The 18173-nt window shown below is 31.3% G+C and overlaps 2 protein-coding genes across 3 annotated transcripts; one reads left to right on the top strand and one right to left on the bottom strand.

The window, feature by feature from the left end:
• Window positions 1-3399: 3399 nt before the first annotated feature.
• LOC105638365 (putative flavin-containing monooxygenase 1) lies at window positions 3400-7085 on the top strand. The gene is made up of 5 exons (XM_012222158.3): window positions 3400-3904; window positions 4040-4280; window positions 5464-5642; window positions 5948-6297; window positions 6535-7085. Exons 1-5 carry the CDS (start codon window positions 3452-3454, stop codon window positions 6881-6883), a joined length of 1572 nt encoding a protein of 523 aa, XP_012077548.1. The 5' UTR covers window positions 3400-3451; the 3' UTR covers window positions 6884-7085.
• A 1729-nt stretch (window positions 7086-8814) lies between these two features.
• On the bottom strand, window positions 8815-14668 carry LOC105638054 (hydroxyproline-rich glycoprotein family protein). 2 transcript variants are annotated; one of them, XM_020680772.3, is made up of 3 exons: window positions 14294-14668; window positions 9731-14182; window positions 8815-9144 (listed from the first exon to the last, which is right to left on the bottom strand). In XM_020680772.3, exons 2-3 carry the CDS (start codon window positions 10933-10935, stop codon window positions 9096-9098), a joined length of 1254 nt encoding a protein of 417 aa, XP_020536431.1. In that variant the 5' UTR covers window positions 10936-14182; window positions 14294-14668; the 3' UTR covers window positions 8815-9095. The 2 variants fall into 2 exon arrangements, with proteins under 2 accessions (XP_020536431.1, XP_020536430.1); XM_020680771.3 differs by having other exon boundaries at window positions 14431-14668.
• Between the last annotated feature and the right edge of the window lie 3505 nt (window positions 14669-18173).

The raw sequence follows: 18173 nt of genomic DNA, 5'->3' as shown, positions 1-18173 counted from the left end.
AGGGCTACCCTCTCTGATTTCCGTCTAGTGACCTTAAAATTCATACAAAGACAGTTGTTTCTGCTTCCTTTTGATGTCTTTCAATGGGTAATCCACTGTTAGACAGACTAATTGATTAGACAAGGAATCAGTTGTCCCAATCGGAAGGGCTTGTGACCCATACACACTTTTGGACGGATTCGGATTAGGGATCAAGTATTCAAGTTTGACGAGATTGTTAGTATTTTTTTTTTATTTACATTTTATATGATACGCAAAATTGCTTTTTAATATGCTTTTGGGAAAAAAAAAAAAAATAATCATACCACAACCCGCTCTTATCAGATGAGTTGGGAATCTTCACATTCGCATTTTTTATAATTTTTTTTAAAAATTTTTGAATTTAATAAGAATGTATTATCATGGTTTGAATTGATAAAATTTGAGGGATTCATTCATTTCATTGAAACAAATATATCAAAATCCTTATAATTATTGAAATCCATCTTAATCTCGATTTTTTCATTATTTTAAAAAGAAATACAAATCCTATAAAGATGTGATTTTATTATTATTTATGTAATTTAAACTACTTAATTTCTTTCTAAAAATACTAAATTCATTAGATTTTATTTTAAGCAAATAATAGAATGGAAGATTTTATTGATTATGCTATTTATATTACATTCTATACATAGTCCATTAATTCAAACGACCATTAAATTTATTTTACTGATTCAAATCAAAAACATATAATTTATATTGATTATAAAGAATTAACAAATGACAAAAAAGAAAAAAAATTCTCACTTGTGATTTGATCTAAAATATTGAAATTTTGATACTAAAATAGAAAACAAATCCATTATCAGAATTAGTTAAACCGTGAATTTTGCATTATATAATTAATAATTTTAGTTATTGAGCATCTAGTTAACAAAAAAATTAATAATATTTTAATAATACCGAATTAATAATATTTGAGTAGTAATAAAAAATTTTCTTCTTTTAGTCATCACTTTCTCAACAGTTTCGGATGATAATGACATAATAATAATAATATTCTTATTTGCAATTTCTTCGTTTAGTCTTCCATGGTCAATATCATGGACTACATATATAAACTGAATTTATCTATAAAAAATAAATGATTGAAATTTATTTTGGTCAATTTTTTATTTTCCTTTTTTTTATTTTTAAATTTTTATTTCTCCTCCCTCTCTTTTATCTATATAATTAGGAGGTGTAATCTCTACCCTTCTATATTTTTTTAATCGTGAGCAATTTGAAATTGAACAACCTAATTAATCTTGTCAAAGAGCATTATCCAGATAAATATCAAGATTAAGGTCAATTTTTTTAATTAATTAGACGCCAATCAATGATTAATATATAATAAATGTTTATTTAGAGGGTAATAATAAATTTTAAATATGCAAATAAAGTTTTTCCGAAAGTTATATTTTCCTACAAATGATTTATTTTCTATTTGATTAGGAAAACAATTTTTGTTAATTGATTTTTAGAAATATTTTGAATATATATATATATATTTTCCTTTGATTATTTACGAATGGAGGGTCCGTAATTGGTGGTGTAAAAAGTAACTGAGGGGGTTTAGAAAATTTAATGCTGAAGCAAAGTATGGTAATTGAAGCCATAGAAAAGAGAAAAAAGACAAAAGACAGTTTAGGCAGAACGCACTGACTGTCATATATTTCCATGCATATACCATCCACGTAACTTCTTCACTTGGTGACTGTGGAAACAACAAGCTGTGAATGCAATATTACAATCACTGGTCTATGCAATTTTTTTTTTTTTTTTTGAAAAAACTATCTATAATGTGCTTTTATATTAAATTTTAGATTCTTAATTATGAAAATTCAACAAAAAAAAGAAAATAACTTACAAGTGGATTCGCGACTGATCACTACATATCAATCCAGTTCGCTTTCTTGCTGCGGAAATTAATAAAAGAACACAGCCACCTGGTACAGATGCAGACATGCAGTGCTTGTTCTTTTTATATGAATTAGACTAAATTCAAATGAAGTGTGTGTGGAAGTTCAATATTTTTCCTTCTTGGATGTTTCTTGTTTCATTTTTTCCTTTTAAATCAAAATTCATAGTCACTCTCTAGATAAAGAAAGAGATTCATGCATATGCATAATAATTTCCAATTTCAAATTGCTCTTTTCTAGGAAGTCTTCTTTTAATACAAATAGTAAAGGTTATACAATGGGGATTCTTAAGAGGCGGCTGCATCTTCCCTTTAATATATATAAATTATTCAAATAAATTTATTAATTATTTGTTTTCATCTTAAAATTAAAAAATCACATTCATGTCTAGATAAATATCTTATATTATAAGAAAATAACTTATCTACACACTGTATATGATTCTTTAAAATTGTTTCTTTTTGGGATATTATCAAAAAAAAAAAATCTTATTACAATAAAGTTTCCATTAAAGGAAGAAATGACAATAATGGATTTGATATGTATATAAACTTTCTTTTTTTTTTTTTTTTGTCTAAAAGATGGTTATAACAAACAATGGCCCGTGGTAAAGACAGGTTATGTGTTCTAGATAGAAGAAAACAAAAATGGATCCTAACCATTGCTAGCTCGATGTTATTATTGAGTACAAATATCAACCGTCGGATGTATTCATATTTTATAATTAATTAAGATTAGTCAATGATTATAATAACAATTAACATCATCCACAGTGCAATCAAATCAGAAATTAATTATGGGTTGACTTGACCTTTTCCTTACATTAATTTATAGGAGAAAGGCCAAACATTATTATAAAAATGTAGAGTCAAAGGAAAAGAAATCCATGGGAACGCATGCATGGAGTTCAAACTGGTCCTATTATTACTTTTACTAACTAATCTCTATAAATTATAATTTCTTGTCTCCTAATTTTTTTTTTAATTATTAACAGTTGATGATAATGATCCAAGGATGAAATACTAAAAATTAGAAATTTCAGCCTTTTAATTTATAATTATAATTAAATTATGAAATTAGTTTTACTCCCCATATATAATTCAAATTAATAAAAAAATATGAGTATCTTTCTACTCATCCATCGGGGAAAAAAAAGGATAAAATAGTAATAAATTTGACAAAAAAAATTTTCATTGATTGATTTAGCATGTGGAATGATCCGATAACTAAATATATATATGCTTTTAAATTCATTTGAAATGGTTGTTTAAAAAAAAAGAAAAAATAAATAAATAAATGAATAAAAAGTTGTACTACTATTCAACCTAACAATTAACAATTCCCTTAAATTAATAATGTCATGTGATGAAAAATAAATGGTAGTTGGTCACCCCCTCAACAACTATAAATAGGGTCACAAACCTTATAGTTCCTGCACATCAGTAGTACAAAAAATTAAGCTAGCTAGCTAGCTACTAATTTATCATCAGCATCATCAAATTGCCAAAATGGCCAGCCATGAGCAAAACCAGCTTCAAACTCACAAAGTAGGGATAATTGGCGCTGGTATTAGCGGCATCGCCGCCGCTAAACAACTCGCCCATTACAATCCTTTGGTGTTTGAAGCCACAGACTCAATTGGAGGTGTTTGGAAACACTGTTCTTTTACTTCCACTACACTCCAAACCCCGCGATGCGATTTCGAGTTCTCGGATTTTCCTTGGCCTCAAAGGGATAACTCCACTTTCCCTACATATCAAGAAATCCTGGAATATTTACATAGCTATGCTACACATTTTGATGTATTGAAATATGTCAATTTCAATTCCAAGGTAGTAGCCATCCGCTACATCGGTGGTCGTGATCGGGATACTTCCCAATCAGGGGACTATGGTACTCTTTTGAAGGGCCATCCTGTTTGGGAGGTCGCTGTTGAGACAAATCAATCCCAAAACGTGCAGGTTAGTTTTGGTGCAACAATATTCTATTTTGATCGTACCGACAGAAGTTTCATGCACTGGAACGCTCTTTATTTAATTTTTATTTCTTGATTTCTAATGGCACTAATGTTGATCTAATGATAATTATTTGTGCAGTGGTATGCAATTGAGTTTCTTGTTATATGCATTGGGAAATATGGAGATGTAGCAAGAATGCCAGTTTTTCCGGCAAATAAGGGTGAAAATGCATTTAGGGGAAAGGTGTTGCATACTATGGATTACTGTAAACTAGATGAAGATGGTGCTAGAGAACTACTCCAAGGAAAGAAAGTTGCCATTGTTGGCTATAAGAAATCTGCCATTGATTTAGCTGTGGAGTGCGCCAAAGCGAACCAAGGTGAGTAATACAATACATACTCTCAAAAATATATATGATAAGAACTTGAAATCCCCATTATTGAAAGGATTTTACCTTAGTGATAGAGCGCGCACGTGTGTGTGTGTGTGTGTGTGTGTGTGTGTGTGTGTGTGTGTATAGTGCTTCATTTTACTTCCACAGGTTATAGGTTGAGAAACACACATGATGATGGAAAATAGGACGTTCCTGCAAGAGTTTGCATGATTTCTGAAAGTCTTTGTTTGGACACAGCAGTCAAATAGCTCTTAGTGTCTGGAAGTTGACTTCCGCACATGCTCGTTTTCACTATATTAAATATCACATATTGCATATATTAAAATACATGTCGACTATCGTCCTAAATTTTGTTGTTTAATGCTTTAATTTATTTGATTGTTTAAGTATGTCCATCAGAATATAAGAGATTTAAGAATTATATTATATTGATAGACATTTTTAAAAAATAGAGGTATTAAAATTTTTTTTTCGAAAAAAAAAAAAAATATTAGATTCAGTACATGTAGAAGATGAATTCTCCTCTCCATGCCATCAAATAAAAAAAAAAGAAAAAAAATTCAATACACAAATCAATTACAAGAATGCATCCTAAACATTTGGTTGACCAAGGATTTGTAATATAATGTCTAAAAAACTAAAAATGGATAATAGCAATTAGCAATCTTGTAAAATTTTTTATCTAAAAATTAATTTTTTATTTAATTATTGTTTATCCCTAATTTCAAACGATTACTCTAGATCCTATACTAGTCCAAATGGCTTTGGAAATTTGATTTTTTTTATGGATAATTTTATAATATTCCAATGGTGAAAATTAAGTGAAAAAGAACATGCATGAAATTTCATTGAAAGGTGCAGGAGTAGGAAAATAAATCTCTAGAAGGAATTTGGAAAAATAATTATTGTAGGAACTGAAGTCAATGGCTTTTTTATTATACATATCTAATTATTTTGTATATATTCAACAAATTACTTAATTGGGTGAAAATAATTTGTCTTTTAGCAGAAATTGCATACCACCAGAGATTGGTCGTCTCGGTCGGTTTCTTTGGCTCTATATTGTTTTCTAGTCTAGAATTTGCTATCGAAAATGGGTTAATCTTTTATTATATACATTGACATGTTTGGTTTTCTTATTGGAAATTGGGTAATTGAACTATTGAAGGAGCAGAAGGGCAACCGTGCACAATGGTGATAAGGACTTTACATTGGACTGTTCCATCATATTGGATATGGGGTTTGCCGTTTGCCTTGTTTTTTTCAACAAGATCTTCTCAGTTTCTCCATGAAAGGCCAAATCAAAGCTTCTTCAAGACCCTGCTCTGCCTTCTTTTGTCACCAATGGTATATACACACACGTACATCTTTACTTATCATAATTTACGATATATCAGATACATAAACAGAACCTATTACTAATAGGTTAAAGATAAAAATTTTATATATCGATGGAGATGGTCTAAATAAAAAGAATTCAAATCTTTTAAGTAAGAGATTGAATATCCGATTCTTTTGAATGAAGAAAATCCTTACACTTTCCTTCTATGAATCTGATGTAGCGCGAGTAAGATTAGAACTTTAAGTATTGTTAATTAAAATCTATATATCTTTATTTACTTATTCATTTAGATGTTTTCTTTCTTGGGCAGAGAAAGGCAATTTCCAAGTTCATAGAGTCTTACTTGGTGTGGAAGCTTCCACTAAATAAATATGGATTGAAACCAGACCACCCATTTGTGGAAGATTATGCATCTTGTCAAATGGCAATCTTGCCTGAGGATTTCTTTCAAGAAGCAGACAAAGGAAATATTTTGTTCAAAAGGGCATCCAATTGGTGTTTTTGGAGTGGAGGCATTGAATTTGAAGACCACACCAAATTGGAGGCTGATGTTGTTCTTCTTGCCACTGGTTATGATGGGAAAAAGAAGCTTCAAGATTTGCTTCCTCAGCCTTTTAACAGTCTAGTTACAGACTCCAGTGGTATCATGCCCCTGTACAGGTAATCTAAGATATTTTACGGTCCACTGTAAATTCATGATTAATTTTCACTCACTTTTGGAAACAAATTGGTTGATCCAAAAAGAGTTTGCATTGCGGAAGATTGAACTCATGACCTAAGCCATAGAGATCATCTCTGCAAGTGCTCGGATTACTCATTCGGATTATAAATAATATTTAAATGGATTTTTAAATTAGATAAAATGAGAAATATTAATTAATTAATTTTTGTTGCTAGGGGCACAATCCATCCGCTTATTCCAAACATGGGTTTTGTGGGGTACATAGAGAGTGTGTCAAATCTACACACAGCAGAGTTAAGGTGCAAATGGCTTGCCAGATTGGCTGATGAGAAATTCAAGCTTCCTAGTATTCCAAAAATGATTGAACAAACAGCTGAAGAAATACAAGTTATGAAGAGAACCACAAGATTTTACAAAAGGCATTGTATTTCTACTTACAGTATCAACCACAGTGATGAGATATGTAAGGAGATGGGTTGGAATGGTTGGAGGAAGAAGAACTGGTTCTTGGAAGCTTTTAGCCCTTACAATAGCCAAGACTATCAAGAAAATATAAATATATAAAAAATTATTTGGTAGGATTGGAGTCTGGTAAAATAATATATAAAAAACTTCGATTTTATCTATTAATTTCATAAATTATATGATAAGAGTAACTTTTTGACTACGAAAGCTATATATTTGAGTAGTTCGAGAGTAATAATATAGAGATAAAAAGATCTTATTTGTAATGAAATGCCTTCTATTTGTATTAATACAGCTTGGAATAAAGAAATGCTTCTCTTCTACTAAACCTGATAAAGTAGTAATTATTCTTATAATTATTAATCGTACGGTAATTTTGAGTGGAATGGTAAACGATCTCAATTCTTATAAAAGTGAGAATGAAAAATTTAATTTCTGAAAAGTGTATTTTGCTAGGAGAATAAAAAATTTTTACATTTTATAATCTGAAAATTACACCTTCAGATTATATATAAAAAAATAAAATTTATTAATTGCAAGTATGAGATTCTTCTTGGCTCCTGCATCTTGACTCAACAAGTCATCTGTCAGTGCTGCATCTTACTCTCACTGATTCCTAGCTAAAAGAAAAATGAAAATTGAATTTTGGTGAATATGCTAAAGTCCTTTTTTATCTCTTTTTTTTTTCCCTTCTCCTCTGAATTTGTTGAGGACCCCACATTTTTTTTATTTTAATCTAAATTTTTCAATTTGTATGTATTATCATTTTTTTTTTTTTGACTGGATATGTATTATCATATCTGTTGTAACACTGTTACGCAGATATTACTAAACAAAATTGTTAAATTCTATTTTTTTTTCTTCTGAGAGAAAAAGTGATAATTGAATGAGTGAATTATTATTTAGTTCCCATAATTTGATGAAATTTACAAGTTAATTAATAAAATGATTTCTCTTTTTGTTGCGGTTCAACTAAATATTCTTTCTATAAAATATTTTACTGATTTTTTTTTTGGTCAGTCCAATAATTTTTTTCCTTTTCAATCTTGACCTCAAGGGAAAGAAATAAAATTTTATTACCAAATTTATCTAATAATTTAATCTAAATTTATAAATAGTTTATTATTTTTAGTTTGTTTTTATTTTATGAATTAAGATTGGTAATGTTTACGATAAAAGAAAACCACAGGATTTGATTTGGTAATAGTATATAAAAGAAAATTTGAAAAATTTATTAAGGGTTAAATTGATATTGTATCATAATTTAATAAAAAAAATTAATACAATTGAACGAAAATAAAATAAAGAGAATTTTAAAAATAAAAATTTGTTAAATTTTAGAGATAAAATAGTAATTCACTTTATTGAATTTGTTTGATTGTCCCATTCAATTGCAAATGAATAATCTAATTGCCAGCTCTTCGGCTGTTGGCAAGCGATAAGTCGTCAAAGTCCATGTTATCGTGCGGCGGAGAGGACAATCTGTCGTTTTCACATGCGACGGAAAACTTTATAAAAAAGTTGATGACTGGATGAGAAGTTGACGGAAATCTGCAGTCCATATTATTGTCGTTTCTAATTTTCTATAGCTTAAGTCTTATTCCTCTGTAACAGTTTCCATGAGAAATTAACGCTAATAAAATAAAGACAGTTAAAAATATCTTTTCTTCTTTTTTTTTTTTTTTTGAGAATTAACATCACCCTTCTTTTCAAGAAAAAGAAATTAAACTGGACGTAGTATCTTATGAGTGTTTTAGTTCAAAAAAAAAAAAAAAAAAAATTCAATAATTTATAAATTTTTTCAATATTTACAAAAATTTTCAAAATAATAATAGCTTGTACTAAAAAACAAGTTCTTAAAAATCCTGTGTATTCTTATTTTCATTCGCTTATGAAAATAAAATAAAGGAATTCCAGACACAATGATTGGTGGATTCATGATCTTCCAATACAACAAGGGGAAGCAGAGGAAGTGCAGCAGAAATAGTACAATTCTGCTAAATATTGTACAAACATGTGAAGCTCAGAAATATTGAAATGAAAATTTTTTTTTAAAAAAAATGAGCTACAACAACAGAAACTAACTAACATAACCAATATTTTTCCATTTAAGAAGCTCAATAAGGAGAAAAGCATACTCCTTAGGCACATTATTAACTATCCTGATGGCCTCCCAACCTCAACATCCTTGCAAGCCTTATTTAGATAAAAAAAAAAAAGCTTCTAACACTACCTCAAAAAGATTAATGGAGAAAAAAAAAAAACAACTTGAGAGCCAAAGATTTGATTAACAAAAAACAATCAATCCTTGTCAAGATAGCCATTCCCCATCCATGCCTTCAATTTCTCCAATGTCCATGCTGTGCATCACAAAATTACAAAAGCCAGACCAAATTATAATCAGTGAACCCATCAATAGCAACTGCTTTTGTATTTGCATGGAATAAAATAAAATTCTTTCTAGTACTCAACAACTAATTGGTTAACAAACAAACAATAATAGTTAGAAACTATAAATAAATAAATAAATAAAAACATGGGCTAATTTTAGTATTGCAAAAGGCTTTACATTAAAGCCCATAAATACAAACATGGACTACCTGGGTTCTTTTGGCACCAAAAGTCCCTACTTGGGTCAAAGGTTCCTCACAAGCCATTAATAAAGGCCATAAATTTTTCAGAAGTCAAATGTCAAAATTCAAAGATGATCCTCGAAGTAGCCAACCTCTTGGCTAAACTGTTAAGTGTATAGTGGATTCAAAACATATGTTTGATGATTTTAGACCAAACTCTAATTATATGGAACTACTAAACTCAATCACTTAATTCATTTCATAATAAGGAATCAACTATAGGGGTGCAAAAACATGGAACAGAAAACATTTGCTCATTTATTGATTTCTTAAAACCATTTATTATGAGTTTTGAAACTAGATTCTTACTTACCAAGGCAGGGCAGGATCATAGTAATAATCTTGAGAGCAGTAATCATCAAAATGTTGCTGCAAACAGCCATCATTTGCATTCAACCAGGCAGGGAATTCCATCACTAGATCAAATGGATGATGGTAACCATCATCCTCTGCTTTCACCTCGGGACCAGCTTCCATGGTCTTCAAGAACTTGAACCACCAAGCTGATGTGACCAAATTCATAGTATCATTCCATTCCATCTGATGCTGTTCTCCTATTGATCTGATCTCTGCCATCTCCTCATCATCCATTACTTGATGCAAGCCTGCTCCAGTTAGGTCAGACACTGCAGGAGGACTCCCTTCTTGTAATTTTGCAACCGAAGGAATTTCTTCAGTGGCAATAGAAAGCGAAGGGGAAGGGGAAGAAAATGATGATGTAGATGAAGATGAGTAGACTGATGATGGGTTGTTGCTGCTATGGTAAAGGGTGGTATCTAAGTCATTAAAATCTTGAAAATTGAGATTTAGGCCTAGGGTTTGGTTTGGAAGGGGGAAATTGAGATTTTCAGTGACAGTTGAAGGAAGGATTGGGGGAGTAGACCAGCAAAAAGGATAAGGAGGGGTTGGAGTACGTGGCGGTGCATGAGAGAAAGAAGTGCAAGAAAGGCTATCTATATAATTAGAGAAATTGGAAGTGTTTGACGGATATATTCTAGGATTCCTCCTGGATTTTATTTTTCCTTCTTGTTCAAAACATGGTGGGGGTGAAAGCTGAACAGGCAATGATTGTTGTTGTTGCTGCTGCTGCTGCTGATGCTGTTGATTTTGCTGCTGTTGCTGTTGTTGTTGTTCACTGGCTTGTTTCATAGCTGCCCTATGAAACTTTAAGGCAGCAACAATCTCCCTTCTAGCCTCAGCCATATTAAGAAGCCTTTCTTGGTAAGGCCTACTGGTATGGAGTCTCCTCCTAACCTGTTTCTTGTGTTGTTGAGGTAGTTGGGGTTGCTGATTTTCACTTACACCTTCACCAAATTTGGTCCTATTTTGCCCAGTAAAACTATCATCATCAACAGAACCACGGTCTTTAGGATTCATGGGATCTTTGGTCCTTGAAGAGGTTAATTGCTTAACTAAACTACGGATATAAGCACCAGAGAGATGAGGTTCTTCTTTCAACTTATTGAGTTTATCTATTTGCATTCCTTTGGTTTCTTGCTTAGATGATCTACCCCTCATCTCTTTCTGTCTCTCTCTCAAAATCTAGAAATGTAGAAAGAAGGTGGTGACTAAGAAAATCATAGTTTTTTCTCTTCTTTTTTTTTTCCCTCCTATATTCTTAGGGACACAAGTACACAATGCAGGGAGAGGCAGAGGCTGATCCGGTGTACTGGTCCGGAAGGGGCTCATGGGTGTTATAAATACTAGTTGAGGACAGTCTAGGGTTTTTGAATATTTTTGGATTTTTCCCTGTTTTGGCAAACTACAATTGTTACCGTTTTATCACCCGCCTTAAATGAGCGGTTAGGATGTTTCTATTACTAGTGTACCCTTATACTTCAACTACAATTACTGGTGCAATCCTTCCCAAATAGTCCCATTTGGTAGACAGCAAATATGCACATAAAAAAAAATTCGAGCAAAGTCTCACATTCAACAATAGACTAAGCACCAATTTTCTCAAATACATTGTGACTAGTATTTGGAAAAGGGAAAAGCACTCGACCATACCATAAATATAAATGAGATATCACTGTACAGAAAGCTGTAGCATTCTGAAAAAATATAATTTACAAACACCTCTCTCTCTCTCTCTCTCTCTCTCTCTCTCCTATCTCTGAATACTAGAAAAAAATTATATATAACTTATACTAGGAAACAAACACTCTTACTGCTGTGTACAGATATGATTTCTCTACCATGGTGACCTACTACTGTGTTGTTAGAACATAAGTGTTTTGCAGTGCAACATTTAAAAAAGAAAATCTAGTTCAACAGGCAAAGTAGGATGGTCCTCATCATGTAAAGTGACAACCAGTGATTCCTAGGTGGGAATATAGAAAAGATGGATTCATGAATTGATGTGGGCAAGTGGGGTTCTTTTGGTAATTGGATGAATTTTTGGACTTTAAGTTCTTGAATTACTGTTGATTCTTCACAGCAAGAGGGCATTTTAGGGATGAAAGAGTTGATGGGTATTCTGGTACCTTGTCTGTAAATACCATGGGACCAGGCTCTAAAAAAACGTCAGCAAAAGCCTATGGAGACTGACAGAAGAATCTCCATTACTGTTGTAACCTTCTCTTTTTCATTTCCTTTCTTTAGGAGAGAAAATGGAGTGAGAGAGAGTGAGAGAAAATTCCAATTTTTTCTGTTTAAAACAAATTGTTCAAACATGATTTGAGTCTGTTCATATGAAACAAAGAACTTGGACCTTTTGTAAAGGTATTCCACAGCATGTTAAAGACAGAAATGCTCCATACCATCTCTTCTTTCTTTCCCTTTCATATTATTTCCCTTTCTTTACACCCTCTACACTATACAAATTTTCACTCAAATTGGGAGGTGGCAGGGCCACAAGCATGGCTACTGTGGTTTTTATCAGAGGTTTCAGGCAGCAATAACAGTGGAAATAAAGCCTAGAGAAATTTATTACTGCTGTAAATATAAACACCGAACAGCAGCTAGAGTTTGGGGGATAGAGAAGGAGAGGCAGTTATGTTTATAAAACTAATATCTAATTTTATATTCTACTTTGTAACTGACACTGTTTATTCACAAGGATAAATTGCTGTGCTTGTGGTGAGCAAATGTTGCATTTTATCCAAACAATATAGTAATTAAACAATCCCCAGAAGCAGTCTCCTAAATTTTTTTTTATTTTGACACAGAGCTACATATTATATTTATTTAATCCAAGCAAACATGTCTTTTAGTCCTAGAAGGGCAGAACAGCAAACTAAGGGAACATCCACCCACTAATTTAATATAGGACTGAAACAACTTAAACACGAATCCCATATGATTGTTCATTCAAAGTTTTGAAAACATTAACAGTCAAGGGCTCATCCATCTATCAGTATTAGCTTAAAAGATAACTACTTTTCAAACAGTTGTTTACTTTCCTTCCATTAATAGTGTCTTCCCAGCTAGCATAGCATATACCCACCAAGAGCAAAGGATAATATAAGACAGAAATCAAGAGTCAGATGGATCAACCAACCTAATCGCTATAAATCGTTTACCTACAACAGTAAATGTTTAAACTTCAAGAAATAAGTGCACAACATAGGGCAAACATCAAAAAACTCTTCGCACTTCCTCTCACCATTTAGACTCATTAGCATGTGCAACCTGAAACATAATTCTAAGTTTAAAATTGAGTGAAAAAATTAAGGGTAAAAAGCGAAACTTCTTACTCAAGAACAATGTCAAGATTTCAAATTTTAATTCCATGTTTACTTGAATTTCGAGAATCAAGTTCTTACCTTTTTAACAATTCAAAATTTATACAATAATCTCAATGGATTTGACAATGTGTGCTAATTCTCTAATACTTTGCCATCACCGGTAGCATGTTCAGACGTTCACTTGTTTTTTCTATTAACTATGCCAGGACAATGTAGATGACTCCACTATACCTCTTCAACTAAAATTTATCTTTCCATGTTACTTCTACTTTTAAAGGTAAAAGCTCATATGGAAATACAATAAGCATATTCCTAATGACACTAGTCTAATTCTCTAATCAACTTTCTCCTTTTTGTATTGGGTTACTATCTCTCCCACTCCACATTTAAAATCCAAATCTCCACCTCTCTCCTGTGCATTTGCTTTCTTCTCGCACTTTTTATTTTTATTTGTTCGTTCACATAAAGAACAGTAAGGACAATTCAATGTATGACTTCATCTTCCAATCTTAAGATAATTAATTACGGGATGTATGTAGTGTATATAGAGTCTAATAAACCAAACCATCTTTATTCCCTAATCTTTCACTAACATGAATCATGATCACGGCCTTAATTAGCAGCCTCACTATTCACTCCTTTGATCTTCCCAAGTTTATGACTAATTCTTGCCATAATGGAAGCTTCTAATAAGCCCGGCACATGCTCTACTTACTTAATAACAGTAACTTCATGAATGAAACTCAGCAAAACATTAGGCAGAAGTTAATTAACATTAAGTCACTGATCATATCATCAAATGCCCAACAAGAAGTAATTTTAAGAAAACAAGTGGGAACATGAATAAAAAATAAATAAATCACAAAGGCGGAAAAGAGCATTCAAGTTTAGTTACATCTGAACAGGCAGAAATAGGATAAAACTGTAGAATAAAATAATAATAAAAATAAATGGATATATATCAAAGAGTAAAAGAGCAAACAGGCCTCTTTTGCATATAGTGTGCGAGTGGATAAAGATGCATATGACATTTGCTTCTGAAATCTGATGAGAAAAAACCAGCTTCCACCAATCCCCTTCACGTTCAGATAGAATCATCAATCAAGGGAAAAAAAGATTAATAGAAAAGAAGAAAAAAAAAAACTAAAAGATGGGGAATTTTCTTTCAACGAATCAAAATAACCCACCAAGCAGCCAATCCCCACATGAATAATACTTCCAATTTAAGAGCCAATACACCATTTTCACCATTGGATTCCATTCACACAAAAAGACCACCAATACAAAATTACAGAGATATAAAACGAAAAGAAAATGTCTTTACCCTTTTATCCTTTAACGCTCTAAAACCCGCACTATTTAGGGGATGAGATGAATCCACCTTCACATATAAATTCAGTCCCCCTCACAGAACTTTTGCAGAGCTCTGCCTCCTGCTCTTCCCCTTCTCTCATTTAACAGTCTTAACTGTGAGGTCCTCTCATGTCTGCTACTATTATGGTTGGTGTTGTTTATTGAAAAATTCTTGTTTTTAGCCCAATTATTTGCAGCGTTTTAGTCGTGTAAATGAAAGGACATAATTCAACCGGATATAAATGAATTTGAAGTACAAAAATTCATATGCAGAAAATAGATTTTTTTTAAAATTTTTAATTATATTAAATTTTATAAAATAAAATAAAATTACACAGTAATTAGATAATTAAAAATTTAAAACCATACAAAATTAAGGACAATTGTCATTGACTTTTGTGAATTCTTTTTCAGATATGAAAAAGAAAAGGGGGGCAGAGCACTGTATTATGACCGGAAAATTTTTAATTAATTGACCTAATTTCAGTACAAAGTGCAGAGAAAGACAGCAGAATTGTGCAGGAGAAACAGTAATTTTTGGGCCCCTTTAATTTATTATTATTGACTTGAATAATTAATGCTTTTAGTAATTAACGCAATTCATAGAACTAAGAATCCTTCTCTCTTTCTCTCTGTCTTCAACAAATGACAAATCCTACATTTTTCTCAGCTTTTGCATAAAAAGCTTACTATTTTACTCTACGATAACTCCACTGTGATTTTTCATTTTTTAACAATTAGGGAATTTGGTTTAGTCCTAAATTTACTTACAAATCTTTAAATTAGTTAGTTTTTTATTTATTGAGAGGCCGAAATTACTTGCGAGCTGCGCATTCATAAATTCATCAAATTAGTAAAAATATATGTGACTGAAAGCACTCAAACTTGAAACTGCAAACTCTTAATATAAATAAAAAAAAGCTTGATTGACTTTAAATTAATTAGTTTACCATATTGTTTATTCAATTGCATATTTATAGTAAACTTTTATTGGGAATGATATTTTATAACTAGAGATATTCAATATATCGAAGTAAAAATTGAGTTTTATGAAATTTTTCATAAAAAATTATATGAATAAATTTATATATTAAACCATAAATATTCATAATAAAATTATTTTATTTGGTATGAAATTTTTATAACCGTGACATTTGATCGAAGGTGTAAGTAGCACAATTTAAAACGGGATTTTAGCAATATCCACATGGGGATTAAAGGAAATTTTATTGTGTAATTTAGTATTTAATAAAAAAAATAAACATAAAAAAAGAGAAATGTTATTGAGGAGGTGAGTGGAAATAGAAGTGGGACCGCCTGCAAAAGCAGAGAGAGGGAGATGATGTGACGGGTCATGATCAAACGGCTAATTTGCAAATGACAGTAGTGCCACATGGGCAGGGGTTTAAGGCTCCAATGGAAAGAAGACTGCCACGTGGGATCCATGGATAGGGACAACAAGTAGGCAGCACTTGCCCTGCCCACCGCCGAAAAAGCCTGCTCTCTCCTCCGTCTACCCATAATATTGCTCTCCTCCTCTTGCCACAACTACTTAACTATAATAAATATTTTTTATTCGTAATTGAATAGTAAAATTTGAATATAAATTTAATAAAAAATTTTATTAATTTGAGAAAAAAATATGTCAAATATATATTTTTTTTAATGAAATAATAAAATATGAACAATTTATAAAATTTGATAAAACCAATTTAAGTCTATATAAAAATCTAATTTCAATTTTTGAATTATAGAAAACATAATAGAAGCTATACAATTGAAAAATGAGCGTTGGATCATTTTGATTTTGAGACAATAATTCAAAATTAATTATTTTTTCTAAAATTTTAACTTTTATTTTTAATTTTAATAATTTTCTAAATATAAAGGCTGAAAGTCTAGTTTCGCGACTGGAAAGGAAGAACTTACACCAAGTGGGAAGGGAAGAGCCGCCCTTCTTTGCTTTCATTGCATGGATTTTTCTATCCTATGATAATCAATTTATTATTCCAAATTTGACTTGTCTCATCAATATTCATAATAAATATTTTTTTTCCAACCTTTTTTTATTTTAATTTATTGAATTATATTTTTATGATTTTTTCCCATCATTCAATCATATAAATATTAAAACTTCTCATTTGATATTCTATTGTTAAAATATTTTATTAAAAACAATTGAATCTGTAATGTATAATAAAGAAATGTTTGATTGCAATGTGCTAATATACATGCACATGATAAGTAAAGTTGAAAAGCATTACGTATGAATATATATATGAAAATTATCTTTTTTTTTTATATGAAAATACCTATGTATTATCCATTATTTTATATATTAAATTAATAGTCATCCTCTAAATATAAGTAAATCTTCCCGTTGTAAGCGTTTTAAAATATTTACTTTACATTATAGAAACAAAATGAGGTGAAAAAAGGAAGCATGGGTAGTCTCTGAATAATATACATATGGTGTAGGAAACAATAATTAGAGGGGACCAAATGCAATAAGAGTTGTAAGAGTAAAAGCTTTCTTCCCTAGCTAGCTATACATTAAGTAAGCTAGATTGTTTCTGAAGGCTATGTATGTAGCTAAAGATCAGAGACAGACTGTATCTATCTCTACTATCGAACCCAGCAAGAAGAAGACTCTGTAAATGTAAATGTAAACTTGTATCCTATCCTCGTCCATAATTGTAGGCTGCGTTGCTTGCTCAGATAAGCTTATCTAATATATATCAGTTAAGTTAATCCATAACAAGGTCAAATGCTGATGCCTTTCTACGCGTAAATCATTTCCAACTTGTCTTTGATCTTCGATTATTGAATCATTCAGCTCATTAACTACATCCATATTTTCTAACTACAATCTTTTCATATGTTTTACACCAAGCCACCAATAGCGTTAGAGTTTTTTTTTTTTTTCTTGTTGAACTCTTCAATACCGTTCAAAATCTATTGCTTGATTAATCCGAATTCGTGGAGCAAGTTCACGAAGAGGGTAAAGTGCTCCTGCTTCCTCCTCAATATGGTAAATTATAAATTTATTTATTTATTTATTTATAAATAGTCACAGTTGATCAAGCGTAGGATATGGTAAAATTAAATTAGACAATAAATAGGATTGAATGGGTGATGGTGATGATGCAGCCCCTCACACTCCTTTTTCCTCTACAAAGTGTAAGGTCATTTTCCGCTATTAGTGGGGGTGGCGGTGGGACCATTGATTTTTCAATCTGCCACCAACAAACACACACGCACACACTCCTTTTATTCTAGAATCTGACGAGGGTGGGTAGCTAGTATTAACAATTCCCTTTCAAGTATTGGTTCCTCCTCCTCAAATATCGGCATTAGTGAGAGTCAATGGAGAGATAAGGGTGACTGTAATTCTTGGAGAGAAAAGGGTGGAGACTCTCAACAAAAAATCTCAGTCAAAGGACAAATATTGTGTGATAACGTAGTTCTACCGGTAACCAGTTCAAGTTCAAAATGTGTTCCGCAAGATCCTCTAAAAACTCAACCATTGCAAGATTTTTCTGGAAAATCAAACTTTACATGATCTTTAGCAAAATTCAGACGCAAGCTCTAGGAGATTTGGTTGGTTTCTGTTTCAAGTTTAAGATAAAATCAATCTCAAACTTGAAACAGAAACCAACCAAATCTCCTAGAGCTTGCGTCTGAATTTTGCTAAAGATCATGTAAAGTTTGATT

This window comes from Jatropha curcas, chromosome 8, assembly GCF_041381405.1.
Source record: "Jatropha curcas cultivar XTBG-Jc1 chromosome 8, XTBG_Jcur_1.0, whole genome shotgun sequence".
Lineage (NCBI taxonomy): Eukaryota > Viridiplantae > Streptophyta > Magnoliopsida > Malpighiales > Euphorbiaceae > Jatropha > Jatropha curcas.
This window is presented reverse-complemented; position numbering and strand designations above follow the sequence as displayed.

Coding starts and splice junctions, on each gene's coding strand:
- LOC105638365 (XM_012222158.3), top strand. CDS start 3,452: ATGGCCAGCCATGAGCAAAACCAGCTTCAAACTCACAAAGTAGGGATA. Junction 4,281..5,463: donor GTGCGCCAAAGCGAACCAAG/GTGAGTAATACA, acceptor GAACTATTGAAG/GAGCAGAAGGGCAACCGTGC. Junction 6,298..6,534: donor GGTATCATGCCCCTGTACAG/GTAATCTAAGAT, acceptor TTTTGTTGCTAG/GGGCACAATCCATCCGCTTA.
- LOC105638054 (XM_020680772.3), bottom strand. CDS start 10,935: ATGAGGGGTAGATCATCTAAGCAAGAAACCAAAGGAATGCAAATAGAT. Junction 9,145..9,730: donor TATGATCCTGCCCTGCCTTG/GTAAGTAAGAAT, acceptor TGTGATGCACAG/CATGGACATTGGAGAAATTG.